The sequence below is a fragment of the Nicotiana sylvestris genome, chromosome 5 (assembly GCF_000393655.2).
Source record: "Nicotiana sylvestris chromosome 5, ASM39365v2, whole genome shotgun sequence".
NCBI classification, from domain to species: Eukaryota; Viridiplantae; Streptophyta; class Magnoliopsida; order Solanales; family Solanaceae; genus Nicotiana; species Nicotiana sylvestris.
In genome coordinates this window covers 60,087,548-60,102,679 of record NC_091061.1, presented here as the reverse complement: position 1 = coordinate 60,102,679, position 15,132 = coordinate 60,087,548, and the positions used below count along the sequence as shown (strand labels likewise).

Below are 15,132 nucleotides of genomic sequence, written 5' to 3'. Positions count from 1 at the left end.
GAGAGAAAAGAGAGTGGGAGAGAGTTATTATTTATCTCATGTAGAATAGTCTGAGCAACAATAGGAGCCCTACAAAATGGCAAGGATCCCCTTTATATAGGAGGGGAATCCCAACATGGTACAAAATACATTAATTGTAAAGGTATGGAGATGGGACGGCTAAACGTGACACCAGGCTTTGTCAATGCTATCTGCTCGCCTTGGGAACTCCCCGTCCCCGACATCGTCGTTGGGTCGGGCGTAAATGGACATCGAGAGAGAGAACTCGAATGCGATCCTACAGCCTCGAGATCTCGAGATGGCTTCCCGAAATGCCTTAATGACGAGGAATTGGACTCTCTGATTTCACCATATACAAATAGCCTACGCGTTTCCTAGAACGAAGTAATAGGAAATGATTTTGAGCCGTCATTCCGAGGGCATCATTTCCATGTCATCAGTCTGTAAGATCATTAAATGCCATTCCCTAGAAATCAGTGCAAGGGTTGCCATCAAATGCAATTATCGAGGAATCCACGAATCGCTATTGGCTCGTCCTTTCCGCTGTCCAAGCGGTTCCTATAAATATATTGACTATTTGATAATCCTTATCTTTGTAGCATCTTCAAATTCACGAGTCCATACCCATATTTTTTTACACTCTTCTGTCTTGCTATCTGAGAGAAAATTTTACCATTGCTATGGCCAGGACTTTTAGAACGGTTCCTCGGCGGAATGAAGCTGCATCTTCATCTCGGTCGTCTAAGGAGAGAGCCAAAGCGATACCCACTTTGGAATAGTGCACTCCCTCCAAGATTGATATGTCAAAAGATTTTACCATCGATGCCACTTCATCCATACCGGGCCGATGTGAACATGTGTCCCAATACATTAGTGTCGTGACAACATAAAAGCGGTGAGGACAGACTGCCGATGGAGAGAGGTAGTGGAGGTGGAGATTCCCAGCCTCGATGAAAATATAACGGACTACAGGGTCGGCTTCCTTAATGTGTATACCTACCCATTCACCTTGGGTCTTGCTGAATCCTCCCCCCTCCCCCCCAGAAATAGATTTGGTTATCCTTGATTTTTGCGACAAATATCAAGTGATGCTCGGTCAGATCTATCCTTCTGGCTGGAGGATAGTATTGATGCTCCGTCATTTTACTGAACGGGTTGTGGGCGAGAATTTTACCCTCAGCCATTTGATTAGGTTATACAGCCCTCAATTTTATTGAGGTTTGATCAGGCTCCATAATCAATCCAAAAGAACATTCTTCTCTAGCATCGACGGGGGTAAGGATCGAGGATGGATGAGCAGATTCATCCGGGTAAGGACCTCGGACATCATTCTAGCCTGGAGTATGCCTTTCCCGGAGAAATTATGACCTCTTTGTCATTTCACGCAGCCGTCGCTTAGTACCCCGAGGTGGTTTTGGATTTGCCGGGGTGGATCAAATGGTTGTACACCGCGTTCCCGTATCATGTTCAGTCTTGGACCGGCCTGGCCAATGAGCGATGGGTGGCCAAGAATCATGGTAGGACTCCTTTGTTGTCTATGTCTTAGATTTGTGTTTCTCCCTGTGTCCCTTGTGCTGACAAATCATGGTCATCATGCTTGTGCAGGCCTTGGCGAGAATATGGAGATGAGGCCACCCCCTGGTGGCGAAACGGAGGCTTCAAAGCTCGGAAAGAGCAAGAAGAGGGAATGTAAGGCATCTGTTGATCCTCCTATGGCAAAGAAACCCAGGTCACTCGAGCAACAAACCGCTACTAGGACCTCTGCTTCAACTTCAGGTTAAAATCTCGACATTGAGGATGGGGATGACGATGAAGGCCAGTTAGCACGGAGGACGAGGTCGAGTGTGGGAGCCTTGCAAGTGCCTCGAGTGGAGGCTGGTGAGTCTAGAACAGTCGACTCAGGTCGGTACCGTAGATCGAAGACTCTTGAGAATGGTGTTAACGTGACCTCGGATTGCATGACCGGGTTTGGCGCAGTCTCCGTTGGGGGAACCGTTACTATCAATCCTGAAGGATCGAGGCCCAGAGATTTTCAGGAGCAGGGGTTGCCTTTTGGGGAAATTGGCGACATGAATGATTTCATCTCATGCTTTCAGGTCTCGTTAGGGAAACTGAGGGACGTCAAGAAGCGATCGCCGCCAAGGTGGGGATTACTCTCAAATGGGGAGGCTCACTTGCCAACATCTTTGAGGGTGTTAGCGAAAGCATCATTCTTGACGTTCCTGGCGCCATCAAGGCGGCGAAGAGATTCATGCAGCAGGTGATAGCTATCTTTTGTATATTTCTTTTAGTCTTGGGCATCATTCTTCGTTTTCCTAACTCTTCCATTATTCCGCAGTGCAAGGATATGTATGATCATGCCCTCTTTCGGCTCCGCGAGGAGCTTTATTACCGTGAAAAGGAGTGTACGAAGCTTACCTCGATGTTGTAGGATTCAGAGGCCCACTCTGCCCGAGGAGAGGAAGAACTAGGGGAGCTCCGAGCTGCTTTGGAGAGAGCGTTCTGGGAAAAGGCTAATCTCGCTGCGCAGGTATTTCGCCCTGCTTGTATCCGACCTTTGCTCCCATATTTCGACACAGGTTGGCTTACCTCTCTTTTGTGGGTCGAGAAAAATGGTTCGCAGATTAGTCAACTAAACGCGGAGATCCTCGGGCCGAGGAAGCAAAGTGAGGTAGCGACTGAGGAGTTAGTGTCATCCCATGATCTTCTTAAGAATGCTCGCAAGGAGATTGCTACCTTGGTCGCGACCAAGTCCGAGATTGAAAGAAATGCTGCCACTTATCTGGATGATGCAGCCACGATGCATAAAATAGCTTGTGGCATATCGATAGCAGCTGAGCAGAAGCTAGTTCGGTCTATTAAACATGCTAAGGCGGAGGCGAGGATAGAAACCCTGGAGGAGATCGGAGCCATGGGCGTCGATCTGTCAGTCGATCTCGAGGAAGCCCGCGAATTGGAGAGAGAATTAGCTTTTTTGGTCATCCTAGATGTGGGCGAAGATAGCAGTGATGAAGAGTAGTCCCCGCATCGTTCTGCATCCTTTCTTTTTCCATTTGTATGTAATCCCTGGGGGATGGATTTTGTAAAGATGCCTCTTGTGGATACGTTCTTGGCAATGTAAAAAGAGGGACTTTTCTCCTTTCAGTTTTTTCATTCCTTTGCTTTCGCGGATTTAACCTTTTAACTTTTGATGTTATCCATTCGAAATACATTCTTGGAGAGACCGGGACCCTTAAATCGGGCCATGCCCCGGAGTTAAATCGATAGCTTCTAACGGGACGGTGTCGGCGATATCGAAGAGCCACCGAGGCCTCGCAGTTTCTCAAATTCTACGAGGTAGCAACATTTGCTCAATCTGGTAAAGGGGTCCCGGGGCAATTTTGTCAATACGCTTCCCTAGGAGAGGATGATGTTAGCGCGGCCAGAATTAATTGGCCTTTTGGGTAGGTGGGCAGTTGCTGCTTTGCTTCTATATATTCATTTACTTGACTTTCCAATAGTGATTCTGCTGCTTTTAGAGACTATCTCTTCCACGGAGCCTGGCATTTTGTGCTAGTTCTTCCGTAGCTTCAACTCAAAAGTTTTGCTTAGATCCACATCTTTCTTCTCCTATTCTATGGTAGCCATGACTGCTACGTCGACGTTCGACCACCAAGGATAGGGGAGTTCTTCCAACACTCCGCATTCGGTTGGTGATAGTGACGCACCGCCTGTGCCCGGTAAGCGGGCCCGGAGGTGCCTTGCCTCGAGGGGAGCCATCACACTGGGGAGGCCTCCCAATGTTCCGGGAAATCGGGAGCATGTGTCAAGGATCATCTCATCAGTGGGAGAGGAAAACCTCGAAATGAACATAAAAGATTACGGATGGGGAGAAGGTACGGTATTACAAGTGTCACACCTCCTTTTTTCATTGCACCCGGGAGGGTATAAAGGAGTTTTTCCAATTAAAGGACAATCGAAACGGGATTATATTTATTAAAAGATTCAGAGTCGCCAGTTGAGAGATTTATGGTATCCCAAGTCACCGGTTCCAATCCCGAATCGAGGAAAAGATTGACTTTGTTTAACAGTCCGCGAACCAGAAATCCAGTTAAGGAATTCTATTAACCCGGGAGAAGGTGTTAGGCATTCCCGAGTTCCGTGGTTCTAGCACGGTCGCTCAACTATTATAGTCGGCCTATTATTTGATTTTAAACACTTTTGAACCTATGTGCATTTTAACTTTAAGACCACTTTTAATCATTTTAAAGAAGATTTCAACGTCATCTAAAACACGTCTTTGGACAACGCCACATGAAATACACCCGCAGTCCGAGACACATTTTATTTAACATTGTTAAGACTTGGAGTTGGGTCACATGAAATGCACACCCGAGTTTAGAAAAGTAATTTATTTACGCGTCTAAAGAAACTATATGTTTGCAACTTTGCGAGGGCCATGGAAATTTGCTAAATGGCGCGCCTCGAATTCTAAGGCTCAAAATATTTATTAAGCGAGGTCCATGCATTGTAAGACTTTTGTTCGGCACGGCGCACCTCGATTATTCTAATAAAAGAGTTTCTACACTTAATTTTGAGGGCCATAAATATTGGTCTTGTTTGATATGGCATACCTCGATTAATTTAAAGGGCCCTGCTAACTAATTAAAAGACTGAAGAATTTCCAATCATTAAGGCGAAAATTTTAAAATCAATGTTAATAATTCGTAAGTTAACAGTACATGAAATCAAATGGAATTACTGTAGGCGCCCAGGCGGGCTATGGACCCAATGACCAATTACCCATTTCGCCAACAGGTATGATGATGCAAATGGGCTCAAACACGAAGCCCATAACTGAGATCTGTCCATCAAAAGGAAACATGGCACAACTGGGCCAATGCTAATAGCCCAATTCAGTGATTTAAGCATTAACAATTGAAAGTAAACTACATTGTTGTAAAGATTTAGAATTTGAAAAAAATCTGATTATTAAAACCTCGTGCAGGATGTTTTATCATTTTAAGCCACCAATTCGAATTTCCAGCAAGAAGAACAATAATTTAAAGTTTCAGATAGACTTCATTCATTAACAAAGGACTGGGAACTGCCTGACTCCAAACCTCGAAAGAAAGCAATCACTGGTTGATTCTACCTAAACCAAATAGGAGACTTTTGTATTGCAACATGGCACAACCAATTTTCTGCATCTCTAAATCAGAACTACTACATAATCAATATTTAAACTAACACATTCAGCAGCTTCAGTGGAATATTACAGCCATTCGAATCAGCTATCAAATACAATATCGTGCACCGAATTCGTTCAAACACCTAAACTAACATCTAGACGAGGTAAGCAGCCTCAAGTTAGTTAATGAAACTCACATGTCTAACTTCTGAACACACAATCTCACATTAGAACTAATAGTACCAAAAGCATGGCTAAATGTATCTAACATCATTCTTATTAGCCCATAACTCAAACCATACTAGACCAAATTACTCATCTGCTTTACAAATGCTTTAATAATAACTTAATGAACACACAACCATGCAATAGGACTACATGAACACAGAACCAAATAATTTAACATATACTACCATAAATCATGGTATCATCATCATGCTCATTCCCATTTCAATATGTCATTTGAAGTCGAATGTGTACATGGTTACAACAAAGACAAACAAGAGTTTTGAGAATCAACTTAAAGCAAAACCAAGCCAGCAAGTATAGCAGTAGAGATCAGCAGTAAAACCAAATAAAATAGCTTCTAGAGATCCAGCAATTTTAGCTCTTTAAACCATTTTTCACCCAAATAAAGCAAGAATTCTTTGAAGCTTTTAAATTCCAGTTGAAATTCAAGATTAGTGAGCTGACTCAGAACCAATTCACACCCCAAAAGATGCAGAAATCTCAATGTATTTTTAAAATAACTTTTCTCAGCCGTTTTGCCTTTTAGTATTTTTTTTAATCCCTCAATTCTGACTTGCTAAAGAAGGAAAGACCCCTTTATAGGAAAGTCTTAGGGCAGCATAGAAGGGATTCCGATTTGCACTCCTACACTTTTTAAATTCTCATTTTTGCTCACATACCCTTAATTTAAAAATCATGTTTTCACTTTAGTCCCAATCCCAGCTTCTAGGAAGCTTCCTATTCAGTTAGAAGAGATTTTCCCCACCTACAATTCCTAAACTACCCCTTAGGATCACTGTTTTTACCCTGAAATCTATGGGTCAGGTTGACCCAATGACTTATCTAAATGAACGGGCTGCCTTTCTTTTTGCAAATGGGTCAGAAACCCAAAGCCCAAACAAAATAAACCAAAGCATTTTATAATCTCATAGAAGGTAGAGGAAAGCAACACTTAAACGATTTCAAAAAAATTAAAAATCTAGACTAAATGAATGACTTATAAATGGGCTAGAATTAACTAGATTATCAAATTAATACCAAATTTAACTAGATTAGTTATCGATTGAAACAGAAATCAGAAGTTAAAACATGTAGAATGCACAAACCAACAAAATTATTGAAAATTCTAAAAGAAAACAAAACAAAACAAATAAGCACCTAAAATCAAAAGCTAAACAAATTCAACAAATTTAACAGAAGAGACCTAAACCTACAGAAATAATAGACAAGAGAAGAACATATGTGAAATAACGCAAAAAAAACCAAATGAAACAAAAAGGAAATACAGAAACTCACCAAATAGACTCGGAATCGATATTGATATTCCAACTTAACCCAAGATAATGTTAATCGCTTGTTCCTTTTCAAGAACCAGCGACCATCATTATTTTGTGGTAAGTTGGCTTTGAAAAACTCAGAAAACTCGAGACATAACCTTGCATGCAACCAATTTCGAGAATAGGCCTTTTAGGGTTCAGACTTCAGATTTAAGATTCAAGGGATTCGGGATAGATTCGAGGGAAAAGAGTTAGGGATTTGGGGAGAGGGAACCATGGGGATTTTGGGGTGTTAATTTGGGGTGATTTGGGGGTGGCGCCGCCGGGCGGATATTGTCGAAAACCAATGCGGCGCTAGGGTTTTTTGTTTAGGTCTCTGATGATGGGAAGTGAGAGAGATGCGTTTGAGAGGGGGGTAGGCTTTAGGACATTTAAATACTAAAATGTGACCCAGTTCTCGACCGTTGATTAAAAGAAATCGAAGGCTCAGATTTAATAAGGGAAACGGTGTCGTTTGGTCATAGAGTGAGATTTGGACCGGGTTGGGGCATGGTTTGGGCTGGAATTGTACAGGTTTCAGGGTTTCAATTGGGCTGATAGAGGTTTAATTAAAATGGCCCAAGTCCGAACTTCTCTTTGTTTTTGAATCTTTTCTCTTTATCAATTTCAAAATTTCTTTTCTTTTCAAAATTAGAAATAAAACCTAAATTAATTATTAAAACTAATATTATCCTACAAAATTAAACTAATTAAACTCTAAATATAATTACCACAACTAATTAAAAACCAAATTAAAAGAAAACTACCAAAATTCAAAGCTAAGAATTAAAAAAAATGCAAAATAAGTTATTTTTTGTGGTTTTTCTATTTTTGTAAAATACTAATTACTAATTAATCTAAAAAATGTAAAAAATACTAAATGCAAATGCAATATATTTTTGTATTTATTAATTAAACAAAAATGAAATGCACAGACAAATGCAAATAATTAACAAAAAATGCCATGAAATCCTCAAAAGGTTCCAAATAAAAGGAAGTTATTTTGTTTTGAATTTATGGGAGTAATTCATGTAGGGCAAAAATCACGTGCTCACAGCTGCCCCTCTTTGCTCGGAAACACGAAGATTCATGCAAAGATAAAGTGAGCGGATACGAGCGATTTTTGCCCGTTTGAATACTCCGTGGGAAGCATTTTTGAAAGATTTGACCGCACCCTGCTTCCGAGGTTGCCTACATATCCTTGGATAAAAAGGAATCAAGTCAGTGTAGTTCAGGAATGTCTGGTAGCTGGGACTACCATGAAGTTGGGCTTTCACTGTTGCTGTTGTTGATGCTACTGCTTACTGAACCCCTTATTACACCATGTCAAAAATAAATAAAGCTAGACTAGACTATGATCTATGTTTTACAAAATCCTATCTATATCTTCAAACTTGATCTTGTAGTTCTTGCTGCCTTATTGTCCTCTATTCTCGCGGTGACATCCGCTTGTTACCACCTTGAATTGTAAGCTGAGATGTTTTCCCCTTCTTCAGGTGGGTGACTAACTGCTGAACTTGATATGTATTCCCATGCTCTCCAGGTGGGCTCATGATCGCCGAACTTGAATGTGTTCCCATGCTATCCAGGCGGGCTCCTGACTTCAAAACGTGAATTTATTCCCATGCTATCCAAGAGGGCTCCTGACTTCAAAACGTGAATGTATTCCCATGCTATCCAGGCGGGCTCCTGACTTCAGCAAAATAGATAAAACAAAGAAAATTTTCTGCCCCAGTTTGGGTATGTGGGCCCATGTGTAAGTGTAAAACGAATTACATTACCGAATATTAATAAGAATTTTGAAAACCAAAACTTGAATTGTACTCCCTTGTTTTCCAAGCGGGCTCCTGACTGCTAAACTTGAAAGTATTCCCTGCTTTCCAGGCGGGCTCCTGACTTCAACTTGAAAGTACTCCCTGCTTTCCAGGCGGGCTCCTGACTGCTGCTTTTGAATGTATTCCCTGCTCTCCAGGCGGGATCCTGACTTCAACTTGAAATGTATTCCCTACTCTCCAGGCGGGCTCCTAACTTCAAGATGAACAAAAGAAATAATTTGAACGCTAAAACTTAAATTGTACTCCCTTATTCTCCAGGCGGGCTCCTGACTGCTGCGCTTGAAAGTATTCCCTACTCTCCAGGCGGGCTCCTGACTGTTGCATCTAAAAGTATTCCCTGCTCTCCAGGCGAGCTCCTGACTTCAACTTGAAATTTATTCCCTACTCTCCAGACGGGCTCCTGATTGTTGAATTTGAAATGTCTTCCCTGCTCTCCAGGCGGGCTCCTGATTTCAACAAAATAGATAAAACAAAGAAAATTTTTTGCCCCAGTTTGGTGGTTGGGCACAGATGTGAGTGTAAAACTAAGTCATATTACCGAATATTACTAAGAATTTGAAAGCTAGGTCCCATTATCCAGGGGGTCCTGACAACTCTTAATTTAAACGACAATTTTAAATCTAAGTTATATCTTCTAAAGGTGTGACTTCTGCTAAATCTTGTTATCTAAGAGGGTCTTTAAACTACTCCTCATTATCCAAGAGGGTCCTGAAAATCAAAGGTCAAATTTTATCTTGAGGGTGACAACTTTCATGGCTAAATTATACTACCCTATTTCAATCAAAGAACATTTTGTCAATTTAAAACTCCTAATTGAATCCTATCTCGAACATGCAAACCTCTAAGCCAACTTATTCCTTTGGGATACATTTATGCTAGATTATGCTATTTCTGAACTTTAAACTAGGTCCCATTTTCCAGGAGGGTCCTGAAACTTACTGTCAAACCTGTTTGATGCCTGCCTTTCCTTGCGGAGAGTTCCTCCGAAACAAACGAACTTTTATGCCCCTGTTTCAATCAAAGAACATTTTGTCAATTTAAAATGGTGGTTAGCTGATGGCATTCTTGTTGAAGATCTTTCCGCTGCATCGTTTTGTTCTGACTGGCTTTGCCGAACTGGCCCTGAACCGCTTTAACTTTCTGACTAACTTTCAAACCCTCATGACCTTTGACGAACCGAGTGTTCTATACCCGTACTGTTGTTTTGCCTCTAACCCCTTTATCTGAACCTTTGCATCCCCCATGACATTACCAGTCCCTTCCACCGATGAGACTTCCGGTGATTCCTTGTACCCTCCCCTTACATCGAGTTATCCTTAGTATGCTCCGACCACGATGTGCTTTGCAATTTTTGAAGTTGGTAGTGAGTTTTGAATTGCTTTGAACACGACTGACATTGAAACATCTTAGACAGATAAACCCAAAAGAAATGAAATGCAATGACTTTGCGGGTGAAGGATAAGAAGAATCCAAAACCAGATGACTGCTACTAGAGGAAAAGAAAAAGAAACTTATCTGAGTGGAACAGCTGGTACCAATGATCATGACATGCATTTTGGATTAATCGGCCCAATCTATCCGACCAATCGACTTTCAGTTGCCATACTTCGTTACCTCAGAATTTCCATGACCTGATTACTTTACCCAAACCTTGACCTTGTTCATCCTGTGGCGCCTTGAAAGTTTTTCACCAGCAGACCTCTTTCATTCGTTCATCTCTCAACTCACTTTCGCCTTACGGTGCTCGTGAGGGTCTTCACTAATAAGACTCTCTCATTTTAATTTCTCTCAACTCCCATCGCCTTACGGTGCCCGTGAGGGTTTTCACCAATAAGACTCTCTCATTTTATTTCCCTCCTTGCTTGAACAAAAGTGTTGCCCCTGACATCAATTACCTTTACCTGCTTGACTTGGTATTTCTCAAAGACTGATCGGAAGGTCTTTCTTTGGACTGTAACGTGGGCTTTTGGATAGGGTTAAAAAGAAAGGATGTCAAAGGCTCAAAAACAATTCTCATGGGTTCAAAATTACAACTTTCGGAATCAGATTTCGTACAACAACCACAACTTCTGCCCCAGTTTCTTACTTGGGGACTTTTGGATTTTATTTTGCTGAGACCGAACCGTGAGGCTGCCTATGTATCCTTAAAAGGAATCAGGTCGAACGTAGTTCATGACATAGGAACTGCTCTGTTGTTGTGACTTTTCTTTTCCTCTTTCTCTTTTCTTTTCTTTTCTTTCTTCCTTTTCTCTTTTTGTTGTTTTGTTGTTTTTTCTTTCTTCTTTTTCCCTTTTTTTCTTTTTTTTTTCAATTATCTTCTTTTCTTTTCTCTCTTTTTGTTCTTTTCTTTTCTCTTTTTCCTTTACTTATCTTTCACGCTTGTGTTTCTGATCTTTGCTACTGATTCCGAAAGGAGGGTATGAAATAAAATAAACAAGGCTCAAAGGGGTAACAAAGGATAAGGTGTTTACATAGCAAAACAAAATTATTTCGTCATTCCAATCTTCAAAACATGTCAAGTACAAACACACAATTAAACAAACCAAGGAAAACATTCGTAACATCTTTTGATTGCGCCATACTTGATGACCATATCCATACATTCGCATTCTACATCTGTTACATACAAAGCACCATTAGACAACACTCTCACTCTCATTACCACGAACGACCCCCTACAAATTTGGGGCAAACTTGCTTTTATCTTCAAATTGATGCACCAAGATGCATTTCAATAGGGGTTTTTTATGTTCTATCTTCCCCAGTTTCACACAATTCGGGCTTGAAGTGATCTCAACATGCCTTTACTTATTTCCCTCAAATGTCCCTATCATCTTCAAAATTGTTTCATTCATTGCTTCATGACTAAACTGAATTTTTAAGACCAGGATGAGAATTACGCATACATGTCATGTTACTAGAGTCAACAGGAAAAGAACTATAAAAGAAAAGAGAACTAAACGAAAATGACTAGAAATCCCAGAAAATAGAAAATTGCATTAGACAGATGGTGACAGGGTTTGGACAGCAAAACGTACAAACTAAACTGGTGCTACAAACCTAGAACAAACCTGGACAACACTAAACAAGCTACTAGACTAAACAAACTAGGCAAAATAAGAGGATAGAAGGGTTTGAGTCACAAGACAATATCTGGATTACAACCCTGAAATAACCCGGACAACAGAAATGACAGCAAAATAAACCACCAAAACTCCTCCCTGGCTAACCAAGACAGGAGCGTCTTTCCAATTGCCAAGCTCGGCATCTTAGCCACTGAATTTTGCATCAACATTACTACGACCTTCACAAACTTCCATCACATGGTTCTTAACAAATTGCTTTTGGGTTCCCTTTGCTGGCTCATTCTTAAGATCAACCTCTGATAGCATTGAAAACTTTGCAGCGCGTGGGCCTTCGAGGATCTCAGAAGAATTTTCATATTTCTTTTCAAAACAAATCATACTCACCATATGCGTCTCAGGCGATGGACTTTGGCTAGTGTCTGCTGCATCGGGATTTTGCACGACAATGTCACCTGCATCAATAAGCTTCTGAATTGCTTTCTTCAGATTCCAACACTTCTCTATGTCATGCCCGGGGCATCTGAGCAATATGTGCACCTTTGAGAAAAATCAAACTTCTTTGGAAGAGGGTTTGCCATTTTTATCTGGATCGGCTTCAACATGTCCAATTGCTTCAACTTTTGGAACAAACTGGCGTATGACACTCCCAATGGGGTGAAAGCCTTTTCTTTTTTCAGCAACCTCTCATTCTTAAATGCTTGGTTGGGACGGAAACATGATCCAAGGGGTTTTCGATAGGCTCGTGGGGGTGGATAGGCATTTTGTGGAGTTGGGTACTGAGAGAGTGATGTACGATTTTGGGAGTTCCATGGAGAGAAGTGGCATTGGGGAGGATCATCTGGTGCATCAGGATATCCATGGGGACGATGTCGAGGCTGGAAGTGTTGATCGGGAAAGGCCATCAGATCATCTTTTCTGTTTCTCTTTCTTCCACCCAAGCTTACTGGGATGTTCTGAATGTCTTTCGAACAACTCATGATTTTGCCTGACTTGATTCCCTCTTCTACTAGCTACCCCATTTTTAACACATCTTTGAAAGGCTTTCCCAAGGTCGGGATAAAATGACTGAAGTAGGTGGCCCCTAGGCTTTTAGGAAGAGCTCAACCATTTCTTCTTCCCCAATCGGGGTATTGACTCGAGTAGCCTGCTCCCTCCATCTGAGTCCAAATTCTCTAAAGCTTTCCTCCGGCTTCTTTTCCATTTTAGATAGGGAGGAGCAGTCTGGTTAACACCTGATCTGTATTGAAAGTAGCGAACAAAATCTTGTTCTATGTCACCCAATGTAGGCCACTTACCAACATCTTGACGATTATGCCATTCCAATGCTGCCCTAGTCAGGCTCTCACTGAAGTATGCCATCAATAAATCATCTTTCTCGCCAACACTTCTCATTTTATTGCAATAATCCCTCAAATGGGCTACCGGATCCCCACACCCATCATACAAGTTAAACTTTGGCACCTTAAACCTCGCAGACAGATGAACGTCGGGTGACATAGACAATTCTTTGTAAGATATGCTACCCTGGTCTCCCATTCCTTGCTTGTTCATTGAAGACTGTTCTATGCCTTTCAGCCTCTTGGGTATCCCATATTTCCTTTCTCTTCCTGTGAACTTTTCATTTTCAACATGCAACTTATCCCGATGGCATTGTTTGTATGAGTTGGGAACTTTGTGGGCAACCTCTGAGGGGTAATATTGGGCATCGTGAGCTTTGAGTAGGTGTTCATTGTTGGAGATAGTGGATAGGACCGGAGGGCCATTTTTGGGAAAGGTAATTGGAGGACGAGTGATGGAGCTACTAGAGTGGTTGGGAAAACTATGATAAGCGGATAGATCTAGAGAGTATGGAGGATCATCTGGCATTGTGTCCGGAGTTTGGGTAAGGTCAGTATCTAGGAAGCTAAGTGGTGGTGAGGGTGGTGCCTTCCCAGTCATCCAAGCCTGATACATGTCAACCATGTGTTGTTTTAACATCTTTAACTCTTCAACCAACCCATTGTCCTGTTCAACCAACTGCTTTCGAGCGCCGGTGTCAACCAACTCAGTTCTGTTGTTGTCTGCCATTACCTTTTGACTTTATGTTGCAGAGAAGAGTTACCACTTTAAAACCACAAACCAACCACCCTTCTGTGATGAATATAACAAAATGAAGCCATCACGTTAGCGTTATGGCATTTAACATAAGATAATCTCACTTTATGTGCAATGCACCTAGCCACAGTTATCAGTTCTAAAATGACTTCGAGGGTACAACGGTCAGTTGGCATCATCCCAATTTGTTCATTTGAATCCTTTCTTTTCTTTGCCTTTCTAGCACCTCTTGGCTTGCCCATTTTCCTTCATTTCTTTTTTTTTATCATCACTCTTTTCTTTCTCTCATATCTCACATCCCACAATTTCACCTCTTTTTTTTTCCTCTTTTTTTTCTTTTAACAGTAAAAAAAATGATTCGATCGAACCCTATGTAGGTTGCCTACGTATCATGAAGCCGCATGAATCAGATCTTTGCGTAGTTCGGGAAGATCGGGAATAAAGTAAACAAACTAACGTTTCCATTTTTCTTTTCTTTTTTTTTCTTTTCTTTTTTAAAACAGGTACTCTATGAGAAATTATCAAGGAAAATCCTAAAAGAGAAAAAAAAATTGGTTCTTTTTTTTTGAAGGAAATCTAAGGAATAAACTATAGAAAGACATTTTGAATCCTCATTTGATATCTTGACGCAAGATCTCGAAGCAAGCAATGAAAAAGATAAAACAGAATGTTTTTGGATTTCAATTTTGATTGCCTAAAGGAAAAATTCCAATGATAAACAAAAAATAAAGTATTTTTTTTATGTACAATATCCTAAAGTACTAATGAAAATAAAAGAATTGTTTTTTCATTTTTCACTAATTTCCCGAAGAAACACCTCAAAAGAAAATCTTTTTGGATTTTTGAATTGATACCTTAAGGAAAGCTTTTAAAGAAGTACTAAAAAAATGTCTTTTTCATTTCTAGAATTAGTATTCTAAAGAAAATTTATAACAAAATATAAAATGCAACATCTCTCTTTTTTTGGATTTTTACTTGTAACACCTTTCCAAATGCAAAATAAGAAATACAGTAATAACAGACTATACAACTTAACTGTTACAACCCATATCCACATGTGTTAGTTCATGCCATATATTAGTTAACATAAATCCAAGAAGGAATTATCTTTGAGATGATAAGAAGTCAATCCTATTGGTCTTAAGTGATACAAGAGTGTATAAGGGTGATTAACCAGTATTAGAAGTTAAACGAATCAAGGATGTTGTAACTCGTATTTTCAGGTAATCTAGCGGTGCTTAATACACTCAAGAGGTCATTTATTAAGGTATTTTAATCATATAATATCTGTATCATAAGTCTTGAAGTCAAACGAGTTATGAAACAAAAGTCGACAAAAGTTGTCGCAACTTAGGTTCATAATTTTACTTAAACATTAGGTCAAATGTTTCTAATCTTTTCTC

The 15,132-nt window shown here is 40.5% G+C and overlaps 1 protein-coding gene across 1 annotated transcript; it reads right to left on the bottom strand.

Moving 5' to 3' along the window:
- Positions 1-11,707: 11,707 nt before the first annotated feature.
- LOC138868711 (uncharacterized) lies at positions 11,708-13,612 on the bottom strand. Its single transcript, XM_070146278.1, has 2 exons — positions 12,931-13,612; positions 11,708-11,715 (listed from the first exon to the last, which is right to left on the bottom strand). Exons 1-2 carry the CDS (start codon positions 13,610-13,612, stop codon positions 11,708-11,710), a joined length of 690 nt encoding a protein of 229 aa, XP_070002379.1.
- Positions 13,613-15,132: the final 1,520 nt, after the last annotated feature.